The sequence below is a fragment of the Lithobates pipiens genome, unplaced genomic scaffold, assembly GCF_037356315.1.
Source record: "Lithobates pipiens isolate NorthernLeopardFrog02 unplaced genomic scaffold, aLitPip1_a1.2 Scaffold_3, whole genome shotgun sequence".
NCBI classification, from domain to species: Eukaryota; Metazoa; Chordata; class Amphibia; order Anura; family Ranidae; genus Lithobates; species Lithobates pipiens.
The window spans coordinates 94,358,598-94,378,097 of NW_027507790.1; the positions used below are offsets into that span (position 1 = coordinate 94,358,598).

Sequence of the window (19,500 nt, forward strand, 5' to 3'; positions counted from 1 at the left end):
TAACAGTGTCCCACACGCTACCTAGGCACGGACTGTTAGAATGGGTCAGAGGTACACAAAACCCCGTCAAGGAACTGTGGCCCACTATACGGTGCCACAGATAATTAAGAACATATATGGGAAAGATGAAGCACAAAATGTAAAAACCATACTTCATAAATTTAAGGTAAAAGGAGCAGCGGGTTTAGACCCAGACGTGTGGAAGGAAATAAAAAGGGACAGACAAGGAGAGGTGTTAGAGAAGCAATGGATGCATCAGGTTCAGCGCTTAATTAAGGTCTCTTATAGAGCAAAAGAGGAGGGGTGGAAATATAACCCAGATTGTGATGGTTGGGACATGAAGGATAGAAGAACAAAAAATGCTGAGGCTCTGGTTGACCCCAGCTCAGCCATTCCACCCCCATACACTGACATAGAACATAAACCACATAAGATATATCCTTCACTCCAAGGCAGGGGATGGGTTTGTCAGGTTTGTGGAACACAAAACCCAGAATGGGCAATAGAATGTGTGCAATGTGGGGCACAAAAACCTCATCCAGAAACTGTAGCCCCCGTACGCACTGATACACACATTGTACAGGTAAATAATCCGGAATTTGGACAAGTAGCCCATCCAAATGCCCCACCTACTGTTACTCGTAGGATGCAGATAAGAACCTGGGCACCATGGACACCAGACGCCCTTATGGCACTAATACAGAATGCCCCAGACCCAGTAGCGAAACCAGCAGCGTTTTGTAGATTTGTAAGACAGTTGATGGATACACATGATGCAACATGGCAAGACGGGGAAGATTTGTGTAGACATAAAATGACTCCTACTCTGTTTCAGCAATTTGTGACAGAAATAGGTCCACACCGACCTATAGACCGGTTTGACGCAGACGGCAACCAACAGGCAGGACACGCCTACCTCAAGGAATGGCGCATTCGCCAACCCTTTATTCACAGGCTCTACAAACAGTGCTAGAGGAATGGTTACCTCCAGACTCTTGTGTATTGCTACAATATGTGGATGACCTATTGCTATGCTGTCCAGATAGGGAAACATGTCTCAATGCCACTTTGGCACTTTTGCAATTCTTGGCAAAAAAGGGTTGCAAGGTTAACAGGAAAAAGTTACAAGTGTGTCAGGAAAAAGTTGTCTTCTTAGGACATTGCATATCACAAGGAACAAGACATCTCACAGACGAGAGAGTACAGGCGATAAAGGGAATCTTACCCCCACGAAATTTCAAACAATTGCGTATGTTTCTGGGTATCATGTCATATTGTAGACAATGGATACCCCACGCTAGCTCTTTGATGCAGCCATTATACGATTGTTTGAAAATTGTGCCGTATATGCTTACAGAAGTAGCTTATGAGTCGTTTGTCACTTTGAAACAGTTGTTGATTTCTGCACCGGCTCTAGGTATCCCCGATTATACAAAGACATTCCATCTATACATTGCTGAGATCACTGGACATGCAACAGGAATTTTGACACAGTCACATATAAAACAAAGGCCCGTTGCTTACTTCTCAGCAGCTCTAGATCCAGTGTCCAGAGGTTCACCGTCCTGTGTACGGGCGGTAGCAGCAGTGTCAATAATTATAGATAAGTCATCAGAAATTGTTCTAGACAATCCAGTTGTAGTGCACACCACACATGACATACATGCAATCTTGTCTCAAGTACAGCCCAAACACATTTCAATGGCTAGGCAACTAAGGTTACAGTGTACTTTACTTTTACCTCCAAATGTCACTTTTCAGCGCTGTACAACTTTCAATATGGCCACCTTTTTGCCTCTTCAGTCACCAGATTTGACAAGGGGGAATAAGGAGGAAGGAGATGAGGAAACTGACACTCTTCTGTTTAGAGAGATAGTTGAACACGACTGTTTTCAGCTCATGGAGCAAGAGACAATGGGGTTCCCTCATGTTATAGATACACCAATTTTAGACGCTGAGCACACTTTGTATATAGATGGCAGCAGATTTGCTGATGATAAAGGAAGATATCACACAGGATATGCAGTAGTAACTGATACACAGGTGATTGAAGCGCAGCCCTTACCAGCCTACATGTCAGCACAGGAAGCAGAATTAAAAGCTTTAGAACAAGCTTTAGAATATTTACAAGGACAAGAAGGAAATATTTACACTGACTCTGCCTACGCTTACGGCGTAGCGCACGATTTCGGCCATATATGGAGAGCTCGAGGGTATCTGACAGCAGCAGGCACACCAGTAAAGCATGCGGAAGGAATAAAACGGGTTTTGACACATCTTCAAAAAGTTAAAAGGGTAGCCATCTTGAAGATAGCGGCACACACAAGTGCAAAGACAAGGGAAGCAAAAGGAAATGCCTTCGCAGATTTAACTGCGAAACAGGCAGCTCAGAAAGAGATGTACCCTGAGACAGTGGCAGTGGCAGAGGTAAGTACAGTAAAGCCTTCATGGCAACAGTTGAGCAAGCTACAGGAGCAAGCGGCGGACAGTGAAAGAGACAAGTGGGTAAGGATGGGAGCCCAAATTGACCCTGACAATGTATGGAGGGCAGGAGGTAAAGTATGCCTACCGGCGTCTCTGTACCCAGCCATGGCCACGGCAATCCACTTACCTACCCATGTCAGTTCCAATTCCATGTATAGAATTGTGAACCAAGGATGGCTAGCACCAGGATTCAGTAGTATGGCCAAAAACTACTGTGCAGCATGCCAAATCTGTCTCCTGAATAATCCAGGACAAAAGGTAAAAACGCCACGAAAACACCAAGCTCGGGCCCAGTACCCCTTTCAAAGGCTGCAAATTGACTACATACAGTTGCCAAAAAGTGGCCCCTTTGAATTTGTACTTGTGTGCATCGATTTATTTTCAGGCTGGCCAGAGGGATATTTATTAAAATCAGCCACGGCAAAAGCCACGGCTAAGAAACTGATCACTGAATTAATACCAAGGTTTGGATTACCTGAAACAATAGAATCAGATAGAGGGACACACTTTACAGGTGAAGTAATGCAGAATGTGATGACCATGTTAGGGGTTCAACAGAGTTTCCACACCCCTTATCACCCACAGAGTTCAGGATCAGTAGAAAGAGTAAATGGGACAATAAAGCTAAAAATACAGAAAGCCATGCAAGAGTTAAACAAGCCATGGCCAGAATGCCTGCCTTTGGCTTTGTTCTCCATAAGATATACCCCAACAGGAAAAACAGGGTTGTCTCCATATGAGATACTTTTTGGGAATGCACCTAGATTAGGTTTATACTTTCCACAGAGTATGCAATTGCAATGTGATAGTTTGACTGCATATGTGATACAATTGCAACAGCATCTAACCAAGATCCACAAGAGTGTTTATGCTTCCATTCCAGATCCCAACTCTATAGCAGGTACTCATTCACTTAGCCCCGGAGATTGGGTCTATGTAAAGAAACATACCAGAAAAGCTTTAGAGCCACGGTTTGAAGGACCATATCAAGTACTGCTGACCACTCCCACATCGGTCAAGTTGGAGGGAAAAGCAGCCTGGATCCACGCATCACACTGCAAAAAGAGTCCTGAACCGAGAGAAACAGAATGACGATCTTTCTAACTATGATGATAGTGCTTGAATGTTTTCAAATGTTTGTTTACACATGGACTCCCGGTATCAATGTAACAGTTCATGAAAACAGTACTGATCTTATATGGACAAATCAGGATAAGAGTATAACGCAATATCCTTACTATGAATGGTATACTGTAGGAAATTTCACTGTAACAGGACAGGAGGGTCCTTTTTACATGATGCACAATGTGGATTCACCGGTAGTGTGGATAAAAGCTAAGTCACAAGCACAAGTAAACATAACTTTCCAGTGGAAGGACAATTTACTATCACCCTTTAATAACACGCCACATAAATGTCATAAGTTAGGTCCATCTGAAACATGGAGGGATGTATTTGACAAAACACAAATGTTACTTTCTACCCCAGATTCCCAAATCTACAGGAACATACCCTTCAAAATAATCTAATATCTGCAGTTATAGATAAAGGAAAATTAATACATTTATCCTCACAGATAAGAGATGAAACTACCCACCATTGGTACGATGTTTTCAGTGGATGGTCTCCTACCGCCACTACTATACTTAATTGGATGTTGAGTCCTATACTAATACTTATGTTTGCTTTTGTTATAATGACAATTATTAATTGTTGTATATACAAGAGAATTCAAAAGAAAGTTAAAAGAATGAATAGGGGTGCCCTATAGAACTCTGAGTTTGGGATTATGAGTTGACGTCACCCTTCTCTTTGATTCTCTTTGCTTTTGAGATGCTGATATGGAACTGGGGGATGAGGACATTGTTCTCCTCTGACAACCCGCGGTCAGGGATAGTACTCAGGAAAGTATTGGCTATAACTCATGAGTAAGGACCCAGAGTTGGGAGAAGGATGATGTCAAAGGGGGAAAATGATAGGATCAGAGTTCTAGCTTAAGTTATGAGTTGACATTATGTGTACAAAATTGCTGTGTTATAAGATACGTATTGTGAAAAGTGTAAAGTCACTCAGACTACGCCCATCTGCTGACCACACGATGGAGAAAAGCTGTTTACTCCTTATCTGATATTTTTGTGTTTTTTTCCCTTATTATGGTACTTTTGTTTTACATGATTCATCATTTTTGTGTGTATATAAGAACTGAGAAAACAATACACTTTTGGCCATTCAGCTTGGATTTGGGCTACAGAAAAGGTCTCCTGTATTTCATTTCTATCAGAAGCATAAGATTTGAACTCAGCATTACAAAGAGGAAAAGCAATTGGTTTGAGAATTGCACTTAACAACTTCTCCTGTCAAAAGCTATGCACAATGGTCACATGAATTCTGAGAGCGCAGATTAAGGAGCCATACACATAATCTGCATAATAAGGAGGAGTGAGCTGGAGAGGGGCCCTGTGGATGGAAGGAGAGGCTGGTATCTATCCTGAAGAAGGGGATATATATATTCTTTAATAAAAAGTGGGTAAGGAAATATGTTATTGCACGTTTATATGTCTATATAATGCGTGTTGAATGCATTGCTCTCATGTGCCTTTTTAGGCAACAGTGCTGTGTGGATGTTGCATATTTAAGTCTTACATCCTTTTTCTTTTCATCCCTCCTATCTAGCCTTCATGCCATTCTAGTTGCCTGCATAAGTCTGTCTTTTGATCTGTACCAATATCAGGTACTCAGTATATAAAAACTCTTTTTAATATATATTCAATATACAAATATGTAACATGATATGTGTGTATGTATACATTATGGACATAAATGAAAACTGTATGTGAAACAATACATAGTTATGATTGGGTCAAGTATATTTTTTATTGGTATTTGCTCTATTCATTGGACATGCGTTATTTTCGTTGTGCCTTGTCACATTTATATGTGATGGTATTTTTATTTCTCTTTTTCTTAATTATCCATCCTTCCATCCATCCATTAACAATTTGGTTATTTGATGCTCTAGGCAATAACAAGAGATATGCCAGTATGTGTCTATGTGTTATAACGTTGGGCTGCAATTGTTGGCTTTATATACTTAGGCTCTATTGCTCTGTCATAGGGATGTTCTAAGCATTGCTAACACTGTTTTCCCCTATGGGATCTTTTCCCATGTATGTGGGTTAATGTTTGGCCAGCATGTTTCCTTCCCCTGGGCTTGTACGGACTGGAGGGTTCTCCCCTTCTCTGTATGTGCATGTGTGGTTGGGCGGCATCTGATGGGGTAATGATCTACAGCTGCCTATAAGCAGGGGTAGATATAAATAGTTCCCAGGAACACCTTTATCCGCGCTATTACTCCCCCCTTGAATTATCTGAATACGTATGGTGTATCTCCTTCCTCCCCCCGGTGAACCATATGAGTTTATATTCATATCTATATATTTTTATGCCATCAGGTATGTCTTTTATATGCTATCACTTATTTTAATTTGGCTGCTTTTTGAATAGTAACTTGGATCAACATGGGGATTATTGCAGCCCTGTACACAGTCGCTGGTATTAGTAAGAAACTGCCTCCTGCTTTACATGGTGATTTCTGGGTGATCATCTGGGAGCTCTCCATGTGGAGATACTTCTATGCTGACAAGGTAAACATTTGTATCTGATGTGCGTATGTCCTCTGGATATAGAAATGTTTGAAAGATTTTTTTTATCATATGTTATTGTAATAAAATGTCTGATGCATTTATTTTATCTTTGATAATGAGACCTGTTCCCTCCAACTACCCCCAAGTGTGTCCTGACAAAGCAAAACAGTGAAACGTGTTGACGCACAGGGGCTCACTGCCATTTATTTGGTGTCAACTCTCTTGTTTACACTAGATACTCATTACTATCATATGCCTATCATATGTTTTGAATTATTTTTTACTTGACCTGTTTGATATGAGTTATTGTTAATAAAATATATTTTTGTACTATATCATTGTCCCTTTACCCTTTGTCTCTTCCAATCAAGTTTATACGGATTTGGCTTTAGGAGTGTTATTTAAATTTTTGCAGTATATATATATATTGTACAGTGTGTGTGCAGGCGTTATTAATACATACTTGAGGTGAGAGCTCTGAGAGCCTATAAGAAGCACGTGGTGTTGTATAGCACTTTGTGACTTTATTTGTAAATGCAAAGGGGAGGGAACACGTAAGATTACAAGTGGAGCACGTGGAGAGACTTCAGAGATTCCTTTGGACTCTATTGTGGATATTAAGGACTAAAACCACCACTAATAATCGTGTATTGAATTTGGATGAATTTAGTTGGATTTATTATGGCGTATTTATGATTATTAATTCATTTTTTATTGAACCATACTATTACTGTTATTTTAGTACATAAAAGTCATTAGCACTTTATAGGAGCAGCGCAGCACTTTCTACACTATTAATGTCAACAAAGAGCACAGTCATTAAGACCAAAGGAGTAAGGTTTTTGGTGGAGGGGTGGTCAACTGTATAAAAGGCACAACGTCCAGAAGTAGGAGTACAGAATAATGTCCATTGTTTTTTGGTGTTGGTATATCTTTTGTGAGTTTTAGGAGAGCAGTTTCTGTGGAGGGTTTTGCTAATGAGGTGGTTGTAGACCAGGAGTTCAAGAAGCTTGGAGGAAAAGGATAGCAAGGAGATGGTGTTTAGGTTGTTAAGATTTGTGGGGTCCAAGGAAGGCTTTTTTTTAAGTATGGGGGTGACTAGTACATGTTTTAGAATGAAGATGTGAGTTAGAGAGTGTAGGATAGAGCCAGAGGGTGACTGCAGTATTTGAGAGGGAAAAGGGTCCAGTGGACAGGTGGTTAAGTGGGCATTAGAAATAATTTTAGCAACCTTGTCTATAGTAGCAGGGTTGTCTAAGGGAAGTGTTGAATTTTCCTATGAACATGGGATGTTAAGTAGAGCGGATATCTGTAGAGTGGAGATTTTATCACAAATTATATCAGTCTTGTTTTTGAAGTGATTGTGATCTACTGGGCAGTGAGTTGTGTGTGGGTGGTGGCAGTGGAGGCTGAGGTAGAGAGTTAAAAGTAGATAAGAATTGATGGGGACTGGGTGAAGTGTTAATGAGAGTGATAAAATAGGTCTTCTTGGCAGTGCCGATTTATATTGGTTGAAATCTTTGTGAGACTTATGACGCATACACACAAAGAATTTTCTGATGGGAAATGTTGGATGTGAGCTTGTTGGCTGAAAGTCTGATCGTGTGTATGCTCCATCGAAAATTTGCTGTTGGACTTTCCGCCAACAAAATGTTGGCTAGCAGGTTCTCAAATTTTCCATCAAGAAAACTTTGTTGTCGGAAAGTCTGATCGTGTGTACACAAGTCCACCCACAAGTTAACGCACGCTCCGATTCAAGTACGAGCCAGAAGCGCTCAGTCTTGTAAAACTAGCGTGCGTAATGGAGATATCACATTCGTCACGCGGCAAATTATGAAATCTCTCAATGCAGCGCATTCTCTTCTTCTTTATAATGCTATAATAAGGAAGCTGCCTTGCTGTTGATATTCACAGTATTCTGACAAACACATTTTTTATTCTTTATAGTGATCTCCTGAATTATATTTGTTTTTGTTGTTTTTTTTACTCGTGATCTCCAGAATAATAATTTTTTTTTCTAGTGCTCTCCATATTTTTATTTTTTTTCTAATGATCTCCAGAATAATCTTTTTTTTTTCTAGTGCTCTCCATATTTTTATTTTTTTCTAGTGATCTCCAGAATAATCTTTTTTTTTTTCTAGTGATCTCAATAATTTTTTTTTTCATTTTGTGTTACCACAACACCATTATTATCTTGATTTTTTTAACCTCAAAGATACAACTATGTGTGTCATTGTATTTTTGAAATGTACCTGCCTACTCACAAACAAACTGTCCTTTTTGTAGTAAAACATATAACCAAGTATTTGTCAAAACACAAATTTGAAATTTAATAGGGAGCACAAGCTCATAACAAAATAAAGAGGAAGTCAACCCTGGAGAAACAGTTGGAATTGGCGAAGCCTTTGTACCCCAGGGCAGACATCAATTATTTGACTGTCAAAATTGGTAACCTGAGGAGTCCATTTAATAGGGAGCACAATACGGTCCAGAACTCCAAGAGATCGGGAGCAGCAGCAGATAACATATATGTCTCGAGGCTGTGGCCTTACAACAGCCTGCATTTTTTGCCAGACCACACATAAACCCAAGCCATCACTCTCAACACTTCCTTCCACGCTTCGTTCCATGTTGCTGTGGTGGGTTGGGTGGCTGAGCTGTTGGTGGTGTTGCTGGAGGTGGTCCAACTCACACAGGTGGGTTTGAGTTGTGAGTTTGTCCCTCGTGCCCTTGTTTAGGGCCTTCAAAATTATTTCTTCACAGATTGTGCGTTGGCCCTCCTCCATGTCTTCTAGTCTGCTTGCAGTGACAAGACCATATGTCTTGCGGCCACCAGGGGTCGTGTTAAGTACCGCATTAACCTGTTTTAAGAAAGCAGCCATGGACTCCTCAAGATTCCTTGCCTTCTTGGTCCTTTTGGTTGGAGGGCGGAGTGGAGGAATGCCAAGTTTGAGGTTCATGGACACAGTATGATTGTTCGTATTAAACATCGTTCGTTCAACCACTAATACGACATTTTTGGCAGATGTGCGTTAACTACATTTGTTCATGCCTATTTTGTTTAAAATAAGTTTATTACATTGTTGTCTAGATTTGTTTGAAACTAGAATGAAATGACAACTTGATTCAGTGTAAGGAGAGGACACTCAGCAGCTGTTTACACATCTGGATGCAGGAGCACTAGTGTGGGACACCATAACAACCTTTTCATGGTGTCTCACGCAGGTGCTCCAGTGGATACTAGGGGTCTCTCCATGTGTAAAACTTGCACAAAACAGGTAAGTATTCCAGCTTTTGAAAGGGAAAAAATCATGTCTTCAGCTTGGAACTCTATTTCTAGCCTCAAATATCTGTCTGCTAAGTATACCATTTTTATATTCACATAGGTGAGAAAATAATCGTGATACCTGAGGACACCGGGAACCCAAGATCTCCTGAAGAAGGGAAACTCAGCACACAACCTGAGGATGTGGATGCAGAGGTTCAGGGAGTGGTCGAAATGGTGTCCACAGGTCAGTGTCTCAGACCACAGCTTCAGGTGATAGATGTATACCTGCATATTTATAATACATGGTGTGTTTTTTTTTTTTGGTGATGTGGATGTTGTGGAAGAAGAAACTCCAACAGTGCAAGTGCACAAGTACTCATCAGTGAGATCACATTGTGCAATCGGGAATTAGAAAAGGTCAACAAAAAACACGTATATTTATATTCCATGATGGCAGATAGCACATGTTGACACACTGTGTGTTGTGTGGCTTTAGAAAAACAGATGTAGGGAAAAGACACATGTTTTAGGCATGGGATCATGAGGGAAATGCATATGATGAAGGCAAAATCAACACAGTTTTGACATACTAATGTCTCATATGGCCTTCACTTTAGCAAAGTTGAACTTTGTAAGTTCCTGAGTTGGGGATGTGTATGTTATGGTTTTAAAAATGCCTGTTTAGCCACAAAAAAGGCTATATACAGTCAAACATACATGTTATACACCAAAGATGTTGGTTTGTTAAAAACCCTTTTATAAAGCACATGTGAATGTCCTTGGAATCAAAACTTGCAGTGCACTTGTAGTGCAAAGTGAATTTGCCTTTAGTAAATAACCCCCACTGTGCTGTAAAATTTGCCCAAATCAGGCCATTTTAGGAACTACAAGCAATTAATACATGGAGTTGAAAAGGATGATTATTTTTTTATCATTAATGCATTACATACATTAACAACAAAAACATTTTGTGTGTGTAGCAGACCCACAGCACAACATAATAGTTAGCTGAAGAAGAGATTGTCACCTTATGTATCAAATAAGTTACGTTTGCACTATTGAAAAAAATGGCCAAAAATAAAAGGCCATTGGAGAACCTAGGAAACAGATAATAAACACAAGCAGTAAATCAAATGAAATATAAGTTTAGTTTAAAAAAAATTAAATATTTTCAGGAGCTTCCAGGTTCTCTGGTAAATCAATTCCCCCCCTACCCACGAAGTACTCCACATAGCTTTGCAGTACTTCTCAGGCGCTTTGGAGGGGCAGGCCAGGACGGCCGGTTTCAAGCGCCGTCATTGTTTGTGCTGGTGAATCGGCCTCAGTCGTAACTGAGGCCAGAGAGTTGGCTGCATTCTTCCACAGGAAATTATGAAGAATGCAGCAGCACATAATGATATGGTTGAGTTTGTATTTGGCCATATTGATGGCCGTTTGGAAAAACCGTAACAGGCTAATTAAAAACCCTCTGCTCCAGGGTCAGGGTCCTCGCCCGCAAGGTAACCCCCCGGGAGAGAGCTTCTCCTGGGGGTTATCTGATAAGAGGAGGAGCTGTGAGAGATGCCGAGGGATCCCAGAAGTCAATGATCGGGGCCACTCTGTGCAAAACAAGCTGCACAGTGGAGAAGTATGATATTTTTGTTATTTGAAAAATAAAATAACTGAAGCCTTACAATCACTTTAATAAGCAAGCCAGTGTTAATTGGCTCTTTGTGAAGTGTTTACCATCTCAGACAGAAAAGTGGAAATAAAATATGGATCCTGTGGGAAGAAAATAGTAGCTATTAAGAGCAATGTAAAAGAGTTAACTTACCTTTTATCAAAAAATGCATTTTTAATTTTTTCTCGAATAGGGTTCTGTTCCAGATCTAAAACCTTCTCAAAATCATTTTTCCTGTTAAAAAAAGAAAAAAAAACTTTACTTAAAGAAGTAAGCAATATTTTCAAAAGGATACTGCATAACACTCAAAATAAAAAGGCAGCCAAGTCAAAACTGGCATTTCAGTTTTTGGTGAGTATTAAAATAAAAAACAACCCCAGATGGTAATGTCTTTGCTATTCTACAGAAATAAAAACCTTTATTCAATAGTTTGAGTCTTCATGGCTTTAACAGCCTCCAAGATACCAACAAGTTCAATAAACCAGTGTGCGCTCATCTGCCATCAATGAGGCAGCTCCAAGGTACTGTATACAATAATAGATATCACCTGGCACCCCATGGTTCTTATCTGCAGAAAAAAAAACATGTCCTGGAGATGCTTGCTGTGATACTGGAATTCACATAATGTTTATGTTCTTTACAAAGCAGCCACAGCCTAAGTAGAAAAGCCTGTCCCCTGCCAGCATGCTGTGGAAAGGTACCTTACATGAATGCCATTGTCTTCAATCATTAGAGTGCATAAGCTTTGCTGAATATGGTTCTATAGCTCTGAATTAGCAGGGAGCAAGTTAGACCTCTGCAGAAAGAGCATTGCTTCCAAACGGAAAGCAAGAGTCCTTTTCTTCAGCATGTTTGCAGTATCTAGCTATTTTAAACTGAACGTTCAACTGGACTTTAATTTGGTTTATACTATGGAAAATGCAACAAGAATGGGAATGCTCCAAAGTGGGAGAAGCTCCAAAATATTTACAGTGTATAGGAACATGAATAGGAGCTCGAGCTCAGAGATCTTACTCTTGGTGCTCTCAAGTGATATAAGCCAGTCCACCCACCATACTCCACCTATAACTCAAACAATGTTTAGTTAGGCTGACGAATAAACACTGCATATTATGTGTATATTAGGCATACTCAAACACAGTGGTCAGTCCCGCACCTACCCCCTCTAAGTGTGGCAGGTGGTGGTCTTGGGGTGAGAATAGCGAATATTCATTCGCTATTGTCATACAACTGGGTGGGCTCAGGGTGCAGTGCTCTGCCCCTGGGCCCACCTTTTTTTGAAGCCTATTAGAGCCTCAGGCTCTAATCACGAGCTTTAAACACCCACCCCATTGGAATCCATGGCCTGGCGCCCTGTATGTGGATCAGGGGGCTGGATGCATGGATAGGGGAGTCGTGCCCGTGCGCCCCTAGTGGATGGGCCACCACTGCTCAAACACATAATTAGTCAATATCTTGGCATAAGATAATTTTCTTACAATGAACAGCCTATTTGTTTTTAAGAACAAATGTAGCATATTGTAAATGTGGACTTGGAGTGAACCTGTGTTTTTCAAAGCTGCGCCTTTTTGTCACTCTCTGCTGCTTAGTTCACCCATGGGTAGAAAATACCCAGTAAGTCCATACCTGAAATTACTGGGTATTTTTCTCCGTTCAGTTGGGGAGCAAGAGTGGATGTGACACATCACTGATAAATTGTATGCACGTATGCGATGGTACCAAATGTTTATTTTTTTGAGGAATCTGATCAGATACAAATTTTTTAAAATAGCATTTCAATTTATGTATAGGGTATTTTGATCATTTCAGTTGGAGTCTGACTTTAAGGACTGTTTTTGTTGTAGTTAGTTGCCTATCCTTACATTATTGAAGTTAAAAGTTTTTTTTTTGCAATTGCAGCAAATGTGCTATATATGTGCAAATGGTTTTAATTGTGTTTGGGCAATATTAACAAGGATTGGGGATTTTAAAATGTTTGATTTTATCTTTTTGTGGTTAAATACAAGTTTAAGAATATTTCATAATTAGAAAGTATATATCTATGCTATTGAAAGAATAAGAAAGTTATGTATTGCAGGCTCTATGCCAGAGAAATATGGAAAAATATGGAAAACAGGTCTAAATTAAGAATGAATGGATTGCCAAATGAATGTGGAATGAGAAAGTGGTTGTATTTTGTTTAATAAATGTACAGGGTATTATTATCTTAAAGTGTTTGTTTAAAATGTACACAAAGAGTTGTATCATATTGTGTTTTCTTGTTTTAGGAGTAGAGGTTATTGTTCCTGATAATGTCTATTTCCCTAAACGTTTGGGGTTAAATAAAAATTGATAATGGGATTTTGGTTAAAAAAAAGGGTGAAATTATAAATGTTTGAAGAGTTACTAAAATTAAGTAAAGAGGACCAAAATGAATTGCTGCATGTATTGAGTCCATGAGATACTAAAATATTGAGGGGAAAGTTTGTTTGAATAACAGTCAGAGTGTCTATTCTGGATATATTTACCTTTTGAATTCCCAGAGTGTCAATAGTGAAATGTTAATGATGTAATATCGTTTATCCATCAATGTTTAGTTTGTTGCCGATGATCAGATATATTTGCAAAGTTGGGAGGCTGACTTCTGAGTCAGAATATGTGTTTGGGTAAAATGTTCTGTTCGGAGACCCTCGGTTCCACTTGGGTCCCAGGGATAGAAGGAACTAAAAAGGTATTTAAGTTTTGTTGAAATACTGGATTTGAAGGGGGACAAAGAAATGTTTAGTTAAATATATTGAATCTATATAATGAAACCTCTTGCTGATAAACATTTTTATTTCTGCATGCTTTACTTATGTTTGAGTCAATAATGAATATTATTTATACCTCCAATGGTTAAGGTCTGAATTGATCAGGTAGAGTCTGTGATTATTCATGTTGGATGAAGAGTATCCGCCCCAGTCAGCCAGGCAGCATTCACCCCTAGCCCCATGCACATGAAGAAAAGCCCACCCCATTCATACCCTATACCCCGTTCATACCCTACCCTATACCCTATCCTGATGAAGAGACGATTACAGCTTTTACATGGAAAGCTTAATTTTTAATCTTTGTTGTTCAAATACCATAGGAGGTGCTGAGATGAGTAAAGGTGGACTCCTGCTGGAAAATGTTCCTGGGATTGACACCTTGAAGATTAGTCAATAACACACGCCCAAGGTCTGTGGAATTCCAGTGAGCATCACAAGGGAGAGATCCAGATAGGCCAGCCCATAGACCCAAGACTAGCCCAATGCATCAGTTCCAGTCTGTCTGTGGATATTGAGTTCTATCCTTACAAAGAGAGGCAGTGTTTTTGGGGTGGACGATCTCTGTAAAATATGGGTGAGCACAGAATTGAACCAAACCTTTTGGGAAAAGTTTAGGAGAATGAGAATTATAATGTGGACATTTCCTTTTCCGTCCTTTTTTATGAATCTAATATACATTCAGAAGTCATACAAGAGACTTTTTTTGTGCTTTTCTTTGGGACTATTTTTATTTGGCCTAAAGGCTGTCATGCCCCTCCCACTTGCTTTTATGGACTGTAATACCCCTTCCACCTTTATATTTCATGGACAATTGCTATGCAGCTGAGATTATGTGATTATTGTTTTCTATTTTTACATGTGTAGTGTGGTGGTAAATTTGTGGGAAAGTAGTCCAGGTGAATGTCGGGGCATATTGAGTTTGTGTTTGTCACGTTCGTGACAAAAGAGAGGATTGTAGTAATATGCCCAAACCATATATATATATATATATATATATATATATATATATATACATATATATATATATATATATACACACACACACACACAATTGTGGGTTGGTAAGCCATGGGACAGGATGTACGACTCATAACAAGACAGCCTGTTGACCCGTGATTACTCATGATGAGGTATCTAACTTGTATAACCATATAACTATATATCTCTATACAAATACATCATTTACTAACCACTCCCCCCTTCCCTCTTTCTATTGGTATGTTGAACCATATATAAGCTGTAACACACCTAATAAAGGCAGACATTTTACGAATGCACAACTTGCTTCTCATTTTCTTGGTGTCTCCAGATATCTGAGGGTGCTGTTGTGCTGTTGGTATGCCTATAAAAAAGGGTGGCCATCCAGAATACCTACTATTTCCTTTCGGATAGGTTCTCATCCAGGATAGGACAATTATCCATGTTGGGTAGACCTTTGTCTATTTTGACAAATTCTTCCTTACCCTGGCTCTGATAAAGTCTTAGCCTTTTAAATTTAAAGAGAAAGGAGGGACGGACCATGCCTTAATAGACACACTCACAGGAGTGTGATATTATAGGGTCTTTGGGAGACCCGAGTCTTTATTTAAGACTCAGTTCAGTATCCTTTTAGGAAGGATATTTAGGTAACCAACAGCGCCCACTAAATATTTGCTTCTCTTTCTGTTGCATAGAAGTAATAAGATAACTTGTGATTGCTGATATTTTTTGTTGTTGTAGCAGCTTGGGGTTTCTATAATGTTATGCCCAGGCTGGCTTTAAGCTTTTTAGGAACACTGTGGAAAAGTGTACATGCCCATTGGAAGCTTGGTGCTCATGGGAATAAAGGTGATCGATCAGGTAGGTAGGAATTTTAGTCAGAAATAGGGACAAAGTAAATTAGAAATTTCCCTTGCCTATATCCAAAATATAGTGAGAGTGGTGAGTACTTTTGTATGTATGTTCATATAATCTGCTAAGTTTTCTTTAAATATTGAATGAAGGTAAGGGGAAAATGTGTGTATGTCATTACTTAAGGTGTTAAAAAGAAATTAAAGAAATGTTGGTGCTATGGTGCATATGAGAAAAAAAAGAGGGTTATTGGCTATGCGATTTAAATTTGGAACTGGTATTTATATTTTTGATGAGTGTCAACAAATATCTTATGAGAACAAAATAGACATACAGTGTACAAAGAGAATGAATAGTAAATGGCCAGTCAGTACAGTATAAGTACAATCGTATATGAGGTCTCCCCTTTATTAATATTTGTTTGTAGAATTGTAATTATAAGTGCTTCATTTATTTGCAAGATGTGTTATTGTTATTGAATAGTATTTTGAAGGTTGCAAAGGAATGTGTTAGATGGGCTGGGGGGTTGTGTAAAGAAAGGGAATGTTCTGAGAACACCCTACTTTGTGATGAGGATAAAGTAAGTGAGTTTAAAGGTGTATTTAATAAAAACATCCTACATTGTAGAGGGTAAAGCAAGTTAAGTGAAGGTGAAAAGGAAGAGAGGAGTTATTTATTAATAAAAGTATTAAGGTCTTGGGATTGCAGTGGAAAACTTAATAGAACTTACCACTACTGGGGCCAGGTAGAGCACACATCTAAAAACCTACGGACACTGTGTCTGCAGTTAAATCCATTATCAAAGGTGAATTAGTATGCTACCGATATGTCCGCCATACAGTTCAGAGACAAGATACGCAGGAGTAAAATTTAGTTTTAAAAACAGGAAGCAACATTACAGAGCTTTTAGAGGTTTAAAGGGACAATGGAGAACATTAATGGTGAAGCATACCAATCCTGGCAAAGTGTCCATGTTTGCTGTAGCATTGCGGGAAAATTAATTTTCATGTATTTATTGATTATGAAAAATATTTGAACCAAAGGATGGTCAGGAATTACATGAAATTGTTGACATTTTTTGCAGCCTGTCTCAAACCTACGCAGTAGAGATTGAGAAATTTTGAGATATGTGTAAGCCCATGTTATTAATATAGAGGTAAAAAAAAGGTGAGCTTGCCATTCAGTATAATAATTGTTACTTGTTTTAAATGATTAGCCAAATACAGACCAAGTGTTTTATAACATATAACATTGCCATCTTTGTTCTGCTAATTCAATAATAAAGGTTGGAACAGAAAGGTAAGAGTTAAGAGGTTAACCCGAACATAGCTTAAATGTAAGAAGTATTGTATAGCAGAGCTTTGGAGTGTGGCACACACAAGTGATGTCACTGGTAGCATTTTTTTGAAGCTTGTGAACTACTGGTGAATTATTGGTTATTAGGCAAGGGAAAGTTGTTGTTAATAGAGAGAAATGCTTTATTTTAGGTGTATGTGAATTTTGGTCTTGTCTTGGAATTCCAATTTAGAGTATAAGTTGTTTTTTCTTCTGAATGCAAATGTATTGTTAGGTAGTTGATATGTGTCCTATGATCCTGCCAAGACGGAGAGTGTTGCTAAAGTGGGCAGGTGAGAGAGACAGAGTAGGGTATTCATCTGTGTGTGGTGCTTTAAGAGGATTGAATTGTGGATTTGGGCAAGGACAAGTTACTATTTATCACCACATTTTGAATGACAATTACTCAGTCATGCAACACTGTACCCATATGAAACTTGCATCCTTTTTTCCACACAAATAGAGCTTTCGTTTAGTGGTATTTAATCACTAGTGTTTTTTTTATTTTTTGTGCTATAAATAAAAAAATACGTAAATTTTGTGAAAAAAATGCCTTTTTCTTTGTTTCTGTCATAAAATTTTGCTAATTAGTAATTTTTCTTCATAAATTTTGGCCAAAATTTATACTGCTACATATCTTTGTTAAAAATAACCCACATTAGTGTATATTATTTGGTCTTTGTGAAAGTTATAGTCTACAAACTATGGTGCCAATCACTGAAAATTGATCACATCTGATCAGGCCTTCAGTACATCAGGTGTATCTCATTTCTTGAGACACTAACAAGTCAGGAAAGTACAAATACCCCTCAAATGACCCCTTTTTAGAAAGTAGACATTCCAAGGTATAAAGTAAGTAGCATGCTGAGTTTTTTTTAAGTTGTAATTTTTTTCCACAATTCTTTGCAAAATGAATATTTTTCTTTTATTTTTTTATTTTTTTTTACAAAAATGTCATATTATCAGGTTATTTCTCACACACAGCATATGCATATAACACATTACACCCCAAAATACATTCTGCTACTCTTCCTGAGTATGGCGATACCACGTGTGAGACTTTTACACAGCCTGGCCACATACAGAGGCCCAAAATTGAAGTAACACCTTCAGGCATTCTACGAACAAAAATGACACACTTTTGAAGGCCCTGGAGCACCAGGACAATGGAATTTCCCCCAAAATGACCCCATTTTGGAAAGCATACAACCCAACGTATCTCTCTATGAGGCATAATGAGTCTGTTGAACGGTTCATTTTTTTCCAGAAGTTTTTGGAAAATGTGTAAAAAAATGAAAACGCATTTTTTTTTTACACGAAGTTGTCAATTTATAAGATATTTCTAACACATAGCATGTATATAGCAAAAATTACACCCTAAAACACATTCTGCCACTCCCACATTCTGGACTGTCCCCATGAGTGCGGGAGCAGAGGATGGGTGGAGAGGATGGGCGGAGCAGCCGGAGAGGAAGGGCAAAGCGGACTGGGACTCTGTGCAAATCACTATCTCCTGTGCGGTGGCGGGCCCCCTCACAGTGGGGGAACTCAAGGGCCCAGACGCAAATGCGACTGGTGCGACCCTGATAATTCCGCCACTGACTGGGGCTTTACTGCTGTCAGTGTCCCCATTGGGAAAATTCAGTCTCTCATTTTGTCCTGGTGACCATTGTCAAAATATTGAGCTATTACCAGAACAGGAATAGAGGGGACATCTTCCTACAGTAACATTTGATCTGGTGACAGATTTCCTCTCACTTCCTGATGTGGCTACAGACAAGAAGGGGAAATCTCCTGAACACAGATGGCAAAAAAAAAAAAAAAGATATATATATATATATATATATATATATATATATATATATATATCTCTGGGGTTTAAATCCATTACACAAAAGTGGCATTCAATAAACGTTCTATAAAACTACTTTAACCACTAACCCCGGACCAATTGTCAGCCTAAGGACCAGAGGTCTTTTTACAATTTCGCACTGCACTGCTTTAACTGGTAATTACCCGGTCATGCAATGTTGTACCCAAACGAAACTTGCGTTCTTTTCTTTCCACAAATAGAGCTTTCTTTTGATGGTATTTAATTGCCTCTGCGATTTTTATTTTTTACGATATAAAGGGAAAAAGACTGAAAATTTTGAAAAAAATATATATTTTCTAATTTTTGTTATAAGAAAAATCAAATAAACTAAATGTATTCATACATTTAGGGCAAAATGTATTCAGCCACATGTCTTTAGTAAGAAAAATGTCAATTAGCGTATATTTATTGGTTTGCACAAAAGTTATAGCGTCTACAAACTAGAGTACATTTTCTGGAATTTACACAGCTTTTAATTTATGACTGCCTATCTCATTTCTTGAGGTGCTAAAATGGCAGGGCAGTACAAACCCCCTCAAATGACCCCATTTTGGAAAGTAGACACCCCAAGGAAATGGAGCCCATTGAATATTTATTTAAAAAAAAAAAAGTTTACA

At 38.7% G+C, this 19,500-nt stretch overlaps 1 protein-coding gene across 1 annotated transcript in view; it reads right to left on the reverse strand.

Moving 5' to 3' along the window:
• The window catches only part of TESC (tescalcin), a 131,625-nt gene that overhangs the window by 34,823 nt on the left and 77,302 nt on the right, over positions 1-19,500 (reverse strand). The window contains exon 3 of the mRNA XM_077462048.1: positions 11,210-11,290. Within this exon, the coding sequence (XP_077318174.1) occupies positions 11,210-11,290 (81 nt within the window). The remainder of the gene's footprint in view (positions 1-11,209; positions 11,291-19,500) is intronic.